The following is a 12,272-nucleotide window of genomic DNA, read 5'->3' on the forward strand; positions in this document are numbered from 1 at the left end:
CGCGTCGCCGGTCCCCGCGCTCCCGTCGCGCGGTGGCGCGCTGCCGGCCTCCTGTCGCAGGCACCGCCGGCCACCGTCCTCCTGCCGTGCGGCCAAAGTCTGATACCCTCTCGTCGCTGCGCCACCTAGCGCGGCCCTACTGGTAGGAGTAGCAGCAATTTTCATTTCTTCTTCTTGCAATTTTCGTTGTTGTTTGCTGTTGTGATGCCTTACAAAGTGTTTAACATATTTGATCTGTCATTTGCAACATTTGTGTATGGAGTGGAAAGTTGGTTTGGTTCCTACACTATTGGGTATGGAAATGAAATTGTGGTATGTGCATCATATGAGCTGTTCTGTATGGATGATGAAAATAAAATTGATATGAAGTGCTCTGTATAGATGATGAAAATAAAATTGATATGAAGTACTCTGTATGGTTGCTACTATTTTGATTGATGATCTATGATGCTCTTATTGATCCAGATTATTTTGTTTCACAGATTTTCTCCTTTGTCCACATTCCTGTTGAGTGTACTAATTTTTTTTACAGAGCAAACTGATGTCACTTTGATTTTCCAACCTATTATTTTTTAAAAAAACAAATCGTTCGATGGATTGCATTTTTTTCCAATACCACAATAAAAGTTTAAACTCATTATTAGTCTCATAAAATACATATTATGTGCGGTCAACATATTCTAGTTCTTTTCCAATATACCTGTTGTTGCTCCTCCATCTACAAGGGCATTATGGACATTTGCAACCACACATAACTGCAAAATGAATAAAACCTAACGGGAGGGGCATGGAAGGGATCAAAGTGAAAATTCAGAGGTACAGAGGAGATCGTGTAAAATTGGAGGGTATAGAAGAAATTGGGCAAGTTTTCATGGGTACACAAGGGATTAACTCTTAAATTATTTATTTTACTTTTGAGCAAACTGCCTTGGTCTCTGCAGCTCTATGAAAGATGAAGCATAGGAATTTGGCAAGAATAGCATATATCATGTTCATGATCTCTTCTAGCACATACTTATAATTATTTCTGAACTATCGATATCTTCATATTTGGAACCTCAAATTAACTGTTTGTCACATCATGCCCTCATTGTAGCCAACTGCATGTACTGTTCCTTTTGCGCCGAAACAAGATGATAGAAGCACAATTTGTTAGTAAACTACTAATACCATCCATCTTATATTCTCTTTAAAGCTCAAAATGCATCGGATAACTGTTAGTCCAGTGAAACATATCTCCATTATCTAACTTATTGTTCTATTTCTACTGGACCATATATTCCAGCAACATTTGACAAAATTAATGGCATATGTCTTTGTTATGTGGTGCTTCAGATTCATATAGCTTGATATATAGCCTTCTGGTAATTTACATAGGCGCTAATCTTTAGTTGTAAACTAGAGCATATCATAGTGATGACACCGTTAACACTTAACACATAGATACCAATCTATGTGTAAAATATTAATCTTAGAACATACGTAGTAGATACTAAACTTTAGGTGTAAATTAGCACTTGGCAAACTGGTTTTCCCAAAGGAGCAATCAAAGCGGTGTGACATATAAACTGATTAGTAACCGGTGGTGTGACAAGCAAAGATGTTTCAGCAATAATAACATAGCTAAAGCATGTATACCTTGCAGTACTTTTTGGGCAAAAGAAGCCAGTTCTATTACTGAAGTACACTCTTCGATTTAACTGTTCTATTACTGAGGTACTCTTCGATTTTGTGGTTGACTGTAACGGTAATGCTAATACTTGACATAATTAGGTAGAGCTCTAAGGAGCTGCATGAGAGGTCAATACTTTGCTCTTATGCCCACCATTTCACCCGCGGCAACGCGCGGGGTCCCGGCTAGTTAAGTAGGAGTATATCAATGGGTGTGGGGAAGAATTGAACACTGGGCTAGTAGATAGGGCCATCGCTTCATTGTACGAGGAAATCCTGATCAACATTGGACGGCAATGCATGCCAAAGGCCGCAAAAGGAGAGGATAGCGCATATTCTGCCCTTACTTGGATGGGCTTCAATCCCGTCCCATCCGCGTTACATGGGCCCAAATTTCGAACTAAAAATCCTAGCCCACACCCATGTACGGGCCAAGATTTCGGCCTATCCGAGAAAGGCCATAAAATCCACGACGGACTCTAGCAGGCCTTGCGCCTCGAACGCGCGTGCGACGTGGGCTCTGGCACTGGCACGGGCTGACGGGCGGCGTGGTCGCGTGGAAGCGCGCGACACAGACGTACTCTTTTGCTGCGATTTGAGGAATTTTTTTTAGAAATAATACGATTTTAAGAAAAATATAGGTCGTAGTGGCGAAATCGCAAGTTTAGCATTATGTCGAACAACCGCAGTTCGATAGGACCACTTAAAAAATTAAAAAAATACATGAACAGGGTTGCGCAATGTTCGGCAGGGGCCTATTGAACAGGTACCCTTGTCGAACCACGGTGCTAAATTTGTGATTTCGCCTAAATGACCTATATTTTTGCAATTTTCCATTAAAATCGTATTATTTCTAAAAAAAATCCCGGATTTGAGGGCAGATGTGTATCTCACTGCTTTGAAACGGCCAACTAAAACTGCTGCTTTGAGGGCAAATGTGTACTTTAGAAAAACCTAGAAGGCTGGAACTAGATGTGACACTTTCTAGTATGGTTCAGATTCATAGTCATAGGATGTGTCACATCTAGTCTAGTACTAGGTTGGTTTTTATGGGATGAAGGGGTACCTCGCTAGAACAGTCATGCTGATTTCGGGATGGGTATGTACGGGTTGTTCATCAGCAATGATTCTCCTAATGTACCTACATCTGATCGTGCTCTCAAGGGATCATCCTTTGCTTTGAAGGCATCAACGATTAAATCCTGAAAAAACTTCAAGATTTGACTAACTCGAAAAGTCAAAATATGCCGTCACCATCTCTGCACTTGACGAGGCGAGTGGCACAGTCGACACAAGATGATGAGGTTGCCAGTGACCTTGGGGGTTAAGGGTCCCGCTGTGGCTGGTCTTCTCGACAAGGAGAAGGCGCTTGGTCCAAGCGATGACCTCGTGTGACGAGGGCTAGACAGCTTTGTTGAGGTTGATGACACCGTAGCTTGGCGGGGAGCGAGGTGTAGTGGTCGGTGCGGGTGATGAGGTGGAAGGCGTGGGGGCGCCACGGCTGGCTGGAGAGTGCCTCTGCGTGGGTGAGTAGGAGGAGCGCCGTCGTGAGGCAACACGCCTAGTGCATCTTGGCAACGAAATCTTCCTGTGGCTGTGCCACTTACACGTGGGTCGCACATTCTTTTTTATTATCGCTTTGCTGACTGTCATGAGACATAGTTTGTATGGTTTTCAACATTCGATGGGCAAGGATATCTTGTATTGGGGTTAGGGATGTTATGCAGACTTGACATAAAGTTGAGCAATGTCAAGTGGACTTATCCATGCAGCCCATCTTACCAGCCCAGCAACACTGGCCACCTGGCGCCGTGTCGTTGCCGGTGCGCATATGGCAGTTGCCGGTCTCCACCGCCGCTGCCTCCCGCACACAGCCCACTGTCTCCGTGGGCCCCACATGTCCGTGACCCCGCAACGGCTCCACCTTTTCGGCCGCGGCTTCCGCCGGAAGCCGGAGCACAGCAGAGAGAGAGAGAGAGAGAGAGAGAGAGAGAGAGGCAGGTGGCACGTGCTTCTCCTCCTCGTCTCGTCTCGTCTCCTCTCCGTCTCTTTTCCGGGTTGGACTTGCCCACTCTCTCTTCACCCCCCCCCCCCTCCCCCCAACCCCACCTCGTCGCTGCGCCGCGCGGCCTCGACGTGGCCGCCACCGCCGCCGCCGACGACGACGCAGCGGGGGCCCCAGATCTGGACGCTCTGAGGCGTCGCAGCCGAGCCGCCGCCCGTCTCGGGGACCTGCCACGCTGCAGTCCTGGTAGGTAGGCCCGCGCCACGGTGAGACTCTCGCCGCCCGCCGTCGTCGTCGGCCCCCAACGAAAGGCGGCGGCGAGCGGCGACCGCACTCCCTCCGTTCGCTGCTGGTTTGAAAGGTGTGGAGTGATTTCGTTTGCTCTCTAAGGTGTTTGGTGGATCGTATCATGCTTGAGGGGGTTGTACGGGATACTGGTTTGGTTTCGGTTGTGCTTAGTTTGGTATGGATTACTGGAAATCTCATCGTGTTTAATTTACTTGTGTGATGCTGCGGGGTAGATGGGTGTTAAACGTTAGTAGTTGTGGTATGTGTCTGACACTTAGGTAATCTGGAAGAGGATGCTATGATGTTGTGAAGTAAATGTTGTGCTTAACAAGGACTAGTTGGATCGAATTCAGTTGTTCAGGTTAGTTTTTCGGTACACTGATTGCATAATTGACCTATGCAATTGCTTCGTTGCGATTGCAGCATTGTTCTATTGGAAGCGGGGGTGAGGGATGTCGTCGTCTTCGTCATCCGTAGTATATGAGGGGTGGATGGTCAGGTATGGTCGCCGCAAGATTGGGCGGTCATTCATCCACATGCGCTACTTCGTGCTGGAGACCCGGCTGCTGTCCTACTACAAACGCAAGCCCCAGCACAAGCTGCCCAAGCTCCCCATTAAGTCCCTTCACATCGATGGCAACTGCAGGGTTGAGGACCGGGGCCTCAAGATGCACCATGGCCATGTACATCTCTTCTCTTCCGTGCTCTTGGTTCCAATCCTCACTGTAGCTTTTGCATTCCATTCCATTGATTTTCTTTGCTTTCATTTTTCGTCTTGCAGATGCTTTATGTTTTGTGCGTTTACAACAAAAGGGAGAAGCACCAGCGCATCACGGTTAATATTTCCCTCATTCATCCCTTACTCATTGCACCAAGCATAATAATCATATTTTTTGTTTTTTTACTTCCACTGCATTGCACATATGTCATATAGTAACTTCTATTTGGTTTGTCTCTCTCATATGATATTCCCATAGGGAGAAATTTCCTTTACGGTGGAAAAGAAAAATAAAAGAGGTGGAAAATCTAGTGTTTCTTTTTCCAGCACAAACAAACGGAAGACATGCTTTGCCTTTTTTAGTGTGTTTAGTATACCAACAATATAAGCCACTTTTCTTTATTAAGTACCATTTTGTTTTGCTCAGGTATTCCCCTTTTTTGGCATGGAGAGAGGGCCTTGCATCTTGCTTTCTAAATAATCTAATGTTCCTCATTCAGTCTTGCATAACTTGTACCAGATGGCTGCATTCAACATCCAGGAGGCTTTAATTTGGAAGGAAAAAATTGAGATGGTCATTGATCAGGTTCACCCGGCATACTTTGATTCTTGCCTACATCTCTGTTTTAGTTAATTGACTTCATCGTTGCTCCTTCATGGAAGCACCAAGCACATGCAAACAAACACACAACACACTTACTTTTGGCACTTAGCCACCTATTTTGACAGACTAGTATGTAATGTTGATTTTGGATCGATGAAGAACTTTTTCCCACATCCTTTCACTGCTATTTCTTAATTAGATACTCCTTACCACACATTGATTATTTTGAATTAATGCAGCAACAAGGAGTGGTGGCATCTGATGGTAATCTAGCCCACAGCTCATCACAACAAAAAGTGAGCTTAGAAAATGGAAGGAAATCTTCTTTCTCTGATCATGAAAGTCTGTAAGTGGATGACTAACATGTTTCTTTTGCCTATTACATGCATATCTTATCAGTACTCTTCTACTCTTTTTTTTCTTATCTTAGTTTCTTCTATTGTACCCCTACATTATCTTTTCTACTTTCTGCTGTTACACTTCCATGTTGACTGTTGAGCCCTTCACCAACAACAAAGCATGTATTGATACCTATTTCTGCTGAGAACATATGTATCGATAATCTTAGTTCCCGATTTCCAAGTTACCAATATTTGGCATGCATCTTTTATATCTTATTGTGAGAGATGATGCTAGCGTTTCTACTACATGCTTTGACAGGGTAGCCTTCTTTAAAATAAAAAAATCGTACTGGAGTGAGGAATCAGTTAGACAATTACGGAATTTATGTGGTGTCTTGTGAGATTGCACAATGTAATTTGATCAGTTTATTTGTGTTAAACAACAAAAAGAAGGAACAATGTCTCGAATCTTCTAGCATTTAGTTTTCCCAATAGTTTTTGGCATTGTAAAGTTTAAACATATAGTTTTATCGTGGTTGAAGAAAGAACAGCAACCTGATCTTGAAACCATATAAACTGCCTTAATTGTTTTGCTAGACATCAAACATTTGAGCTTTTTGTAACTCCATTATAAAAAATATATTTGAAGTTTTCAGGTTTGTTATACATATTACTCACATCAACTGATGCTTATGTGTAATTTGTTTCATTTGTTCAAGTATAGCCTGTTGTGATTATTATTTTTTTTATCAAACTGACATGTCCCCTTATTATGTTCTGTCAGGTACAGCCATGAAGAGGAGGAAGAAGAAGAGGACAATCAACGATCATTAATGCGAAGAACGACAATTGGAAATGGTCTGTGAGATGGTGTTGTGCATGACTTGTCTTCTTCCTTGCATCATTTTTTTTTTCTAGTTCAAAGTTCAAACTGGGAAATTGTTCTATTGTTGTCATTTGTAGGTCCTCCAGAATCGTTATATGATTGGACCCGTGAAAATGATTTGGGAATATCAAATCAGGGAAGTCCTGATCATGTTTTCTCTAGAAGACACTGGCGCCTTGTCAGATGCCAAAATGGCAAGTACTTACATTATGTTCTTTACCCTGTTTCTCTTATGTAATTGGGATTCTCATTTGATAAGTTAATGTGTTGTTAATTTAAATTTGGCTTCAGGCCTCCGCATTTTTGAGGAACTCCAAGATGTTGAGTACCTTGTAAGTTGTTCATAATTATAGGTATGAACAGGTAGTTTGAATATTTGGCTACATTCTTTTGTTGCTTGATGCTTTGTGTAATTTTGACAGGCAAGAAGCTGTAGCAGAGCCATGAAGGCTGTTGGTGTTGTTGAGGCATCCTGTGAGGCTATATTTCAACTTGTGATGAGCATGGATACCACCCGTTATGAGTATATTTTCTTTTCTTTCAACATTCAACAAATCAAGTCCAATTTGTGTACTGCATTTCTCTTTGCAAAAATATCCTTATGTTTTTTTTCCTTTTTTTTTCCCAGGTGGGACTGCAGCTTCCAGTATGGTAGTCTAGTGGAGGAGGTAGATGGTCACACTGCAATTCTGTACCATAGGCTACAGCTGGATTGGTTCTCAATGTATGTTTTCCCTTCTTGTTGGAAACATTCTCTACTTCCTTTTGGTGTTCCACAAGGGTGAAGTCAGTGCACACTTCATTTTGTGATTCACAAGCAAATTTGTTACACTTATATTCATGACAGATGTTTCCTGCCTTATCTCTGTTGTGCAGCTGATTGTTAGAAACAATCATCTATGCTAATTATTTTAATTTACTAGCATCTATTCATTAAAATACAGTTCAGCGGTACTTGGACTACTTGGCATTGTCTTATTATTCTGCATTAATCTTTATTTTATAATGATTCTGGACAGTGAAAATTAATGGTAAAGTAGTCCAATCATATTTTACCATTAAAAATTTATCTCATTATTGGTGAACTTTGCGGTTATTTTCATAATATGGGAATATAACATGGATTTGATTGATATCTTTCCAGGTTTGTTTGGCCTCGTGATCTTTGTTATGTACGATATTGGCGACGTAATGATGATGGGAGCTATGGTTGGTATTCTTGGGCTTTTGCACAGATGTCAAGCCATGGATGTGTAATTTGTTTTTCCACTTGCCATTTGCAGTTGTGCTATTTCAATCCAGAGAGCACCCAAACTGTGGTCCACAACCAGGATTTGTGAGGGCACAAATAGAGAGTAAGGAAGTTGCTCTTTGGAGTTCACTATAGCACACCATCTGTATTTTATTAATATACTAACGTACTGTAGGTACAATATTTCCTTTTCTTAATCCCTGTTCTCTTTTATATATTTGTAGGTGGTGGTTTTAATATTTCTCCTCTGAAATCCCGTAATGGAAGAATCCGAACTCAAGTACAGCATCTCATGCAGATAGATTTAAAGGGTTGGGGAGTTGGTTACTTACCTTCTTTTCAGCAGCATTGTCTTCTTCATATGCTAAACAGTGTTGCCGGTAAATTCTTAGTTCTGGAATAACCTTGTGATCATCCTTTTCCAGATAGCCAATGAACTTTTTTCTTTCTTTCAAATAGCCAATCAATTTCCTCCGCAAATCCCTTAATAATGCAACTGAAAGGGAATTCTTGTTTTGTCTGTTTCATGGTTCAGGGTTTTAAGTTTTAACTAATCTATGTGGATTGGTTTGATTAGATCAGGATCTAATTGTCTTAGCATCATAGGGTGCTAGCTTGGGTAATGCCCATACATATTTGGTCATGTTAGCTAGTTCAGCGATAATCCATTGCAAGTAACTAGGACTACAAAAAATGTTGGATGACTTAACAGGTATATGTCCTGGGTGCATGAAGTTGCTTGCCATAAATTCAGCGTTAATCCATTGCAAGTAACCAGTAGTCCATATAATGTTGGATAAGTTAACAAGTTTCTGCCCTGGGTGCATGAAATGATGTTGCTTGCAATAGATTATGTTACCTTACAAAATGACTAGTGTTGGGGATGTTGTTTGAAGCAGCATGTTCTCTTCTGAACCTGCTAGAAGCAAATGATCTACAAGGCTAATACCACCATAGGTGACATCCGTCCATCGCAGATCCACAATAGAATTTGGACAGAGTCTTCCCATTTTGCATCGTGTGGCAGTCTGCTTTCCACCAGGGCCATATCTGACATGTATGGCCCTTATTTTATCATAAGAGAGTTGTAACTGCTGTATATGCTTGCTAATTACTACTCCATGAATGATTAAGTGTGAATGCGTGATACAAGATTGGGAGACGGTTTTTTCAAAAAAGTCTCGTCCATGACCATTCAAGCGTATTGTAGAACTGTACTTGTTGATGGCATTTTGTTGAATCGAGCGCTTGTCAGTGTCAAATCGTAGAATTTTCCTTTAAGTTGACTAAGGTTGATATTACATGAGTTGGGTGGTTGAGCTGTGCTCTATTACTTACAAAAATTACAGTCCCTCTATTACTTACAAAGTTGCGATGCACCCTTCTTTTTCCTACTGACAGGGCTCAGGGAATGGTTTTCACAAAGTGATGAAAATCTAATACTTCCTAGGATTCCTGTTATGGCCAATATGGCTCCGCCTGTTTCTTCTAAGAAAGGGAGAACAACACAAGATAATACTATGCAAACTGGCCTTCAAATGGACCAAAGTAGACAATCTACAATGCTTGATGAGGAATCTGATGAAGATGAAGATCAAATACCTGAATCTGAGCAAGAGGTTGATGAATTACTCATAGTGTTTCCAATTTACTCACACCTTAAATTCTAAGTAAGATTATGTGTACTGTGCAGACATCAACTCATGGCCATGATGCACCTGTTAAACTGCCAGGTACACTGTGATTCCATTTTCCTAGAGACTTTTATAACATGATAGGAGTCTAGTTTGCATATGATATAGTCTTCATTAACTGTAGTGCTGGATGAGGAGGATTCAGATCAGATTGATGTTTCTGGATTTTCTGGAAATTTACGCCGGGATGATCGCGACAACACTCGTGATTGCTGGAGAATGTCCGATGGAAATAACTTCAGAGTGCGAAGCAAGAATTTTATATATGATAAAAGCAAGGTTGTAAAATCTTCCCTAGGAATACTGTGGAATCTTTTTGGCTGTTTTGCAGGCTCTCTTATTTGTTTTGTTTAATTATTTGTTCATAGATTCCTGCTGGAAAGCCTCTTATGAAGCTTGTTGCTGTTGACTGGTTTAAAGATGTGAAACGAATGGATCATGTTGCTAGAAGAAAAGGCTCTGCAGTACAAGTGAGTCACATTTCTGTCCTTATATATTAGTGAATCTGTAATAATGTAAATAAATAGTGCCGCCTTCTAGTTTTTGTTCAATGAAGAGCTCACCATGTGTATGCAAAACTGAATTGTTGCTATGACTATAGTGCAATTTCTTGATTATCATTTATAACATAAGATGACGCCTTGAATGAGTTGTGTTCTGCTTATTGAGTGTTAGGGTTGTAAGTTGAGTCACCATAGCATTGTCTTTGACGCGTATAACATGTTTAATCCTATACTTCAAGTTTTGTTTTATTTCTTCACTTTATTTTCTCCTTTTTTGCGTATATAGTTGATATTTCCTATTACAGATTTTTTTTTCCCTATTTATATTTATGTTGAGCTATCCTATATTGTGTTTTATGCGGTTAACCTCAACCTGCTAAGTTGATCCTTTTACTAGGTTGCTGCTGAGAAGGGCCTTTTTGCATTGGCAGTAAATCTACAAGTAAGTATTCCCCTAGGCATTCCTTAACAAAATTATATACTTCCACAGCAAAATGAAATATATACTTGCTCAATTGTGTCACTTGGCTCCCTAAACTTTAAAAATACTTTCTTGGCTCCCTAATTTTCCTTTGTCTACACATATACACTCCTTTTCGCTTCGCTGTAGAGTAACAGAAGCATCGTTGTCTTGTGAAGTTGGCAACTACTAGGTTTCTTCTATCAGTCTCCTGTGGGTCTAGGACGATGGCTACGTGGCCCTCCCTCCCGCACTCTCACATACAGTTTTTTATCTAACATAGAAATGGAACAATTATGCAAACAGATGTTAATTTGAGGAGATGAAAATGTCATTTTCAAGTTTAGTCCTTAGGGAGCTAGTGTTAACTCTTTTCTTTGGTGTACAGTAACACTCGTCAACAATACACCTACAATCGTGCTCCTTATTTCTTGCTAGCTGTTGTGCTAAAACAACAGTGCTATGTACCATCGTTTTTGTCATTCTGGTGAACGAGCAAAGATGGATGATATCGCGTACTGCTCCTGCATTTCCAATATAGTTTTTGATGTCATAAGTTTGCTGTTGCAGGTTCCTGGCACAACTAACTATAGTATGGTATTCTATTTTGTTACGAAGAAACTGATACCGAACTCCTTATTGCAACGCTTTGTTGATGGTGATGATGAATTCCGCAATAGTAGGTTTAAGTTGATTCCATCTGTCCCCAAGGTAAGGTGCTCTCTGTCTGTCATGCTTTAAAAATGATCTGTGAGGTTATGCAAAGTAAAGTATAAAGAAATGCTCTAGTATGACAACTATAATACTTCATCCTCATTAATTCCCATGATGTTTTGTAATTTTGAATTTCAGGGCTCATGGATTGTCCGTCAAAGTGTTGGCAGCACACCTTGTCTGCTGGGAAAAGCAGTTGACATTACCTATATCCGTGGTCCAAATTATTTGGAAGTAATTTTTCAATCTGACTCACTTTTTGGTACCCTTTTTATTACAAAATATGGAAATGCGTTGCCATGTCTTTGTGAAAAAGAGATATCTTTTGTGGCTGATGTTTCCTTTAGCTAAGAAATAAGGAATGCTTTATGGTGCAGATAGATGTGGACATCGGTTCATCTACGGTTGCAAATGGAGTCTTGGGGCTAGTGTGTGGTGTGATCACGACACTAGTTGTTGACATGGCTTTTCTTGTCCAGGTAGGCAGTTATGGCTTCAAAGTAGTTGTTTTAAGTTTAAAAAATTTTGTTGGTGCAATGTCTAATAATTGGCAAAACTGAACACTGTTTGTAGGGAAATACATATGAGGAGCTCCCAGAACGACTGATCGGTGCAGTTCGTGTTTCGCACATTGAACTGAAATCCGCAATAGTTCCGGTGCTTGGGGATTAACAAACTTACTACTGCTGCCTACTGCACTGATGATCGCAACGTTGGGCACCATCTACTTGACTCCTGACAGCATACAAAAATACAACACATGTGTACAGAGATAGAGGAACCAACTACCGGCGCTCATGTCATGTCAAACAATGTGGCCTATTCTGACTTGAAGTGAACAAAATGATGAATGTTTCAATGTATGTAATTATGCTTTGTGCTCAATCATTCTGGTAGGTATTAGTACCATTGCGTGGCAAAAAGAAAGAAAGGAGATTAAAAACTAGAAATTAGGAGACTGGAGAGCGAGGCTCAGGTTAGGGTCAGCTCAGCTTGAATAAAAATAGCCATGTTTACTTGAGTTTACGTTTTACAGTAAGATATTGAGATGACTACATTTGCAAGGTGAAAACACACTACACCATTCTTCATGCAATATTACTTCTATAATAAGATAATGTGCTGTTAAAATTGTA

The 12,272-nt window shown here is 40.9% G+C and overlaps 1 protein-coding gene across 1 annotated transcript; it reads left to right on the forward strand.

The window, feature by feature from the left end:
* The first annotated feature begins 3,761 nt into the window (after positions 1–3,761).
* Positions 3,762–12,272, forward strand: LOC127752412 (protein ENHANCED DISEASE RESISTANCE 2-like). The gene is made up of 22 exons (XM_052277752.1): positions 3,762–4,037; positions 4,388–4,647; positions 4,746–4,799; positions 5,203–5,268; positions 5,526–5,632; positions 6,412–6,485; positions 6,591–6,707; positions 6,805–6,845; positions 6,936–7,036; positions 7,142–7,237; positions 7,658–7,722; positions 7,797–7,868; positions 7,990–8,145; positions 9,167–9,384; positions 9,459–9,498; positions 9,584–9,738; positions 9,828–9,929; positions 10,360–10,404; positions 10,993–11,133; positions 11,275–11,370; positions 11,514–11,615; positions 11,710–12,272. The coding sequence occupies exons 2-22, from the start codon at positions 4,417–4,419 to the stop codon at positions 11,806–11,808; spliced, it is 2,178 nt and encodes a 725-aa protein (XP_052133712.1). The 5' UTR covers positions 3,762–4,037; positions 4,388–4,416; the 3' UTR covers positions 11,809–12,272.

Source organism: Oryza glaberrima, chromosome 10 (genome assembly GCF_000147395.1).
Source record: "Oryza glaberrima chromosome 10, OglaRS2, whole genome shotgun sequence".
NCBI classification, from domain to species: domain Eukaryota; kingdom Viridiplantae; phylum Streptophyta; class Magnoliopsida; order Poales; family Poaceae; genus Oryza; species Oryza glaberrima.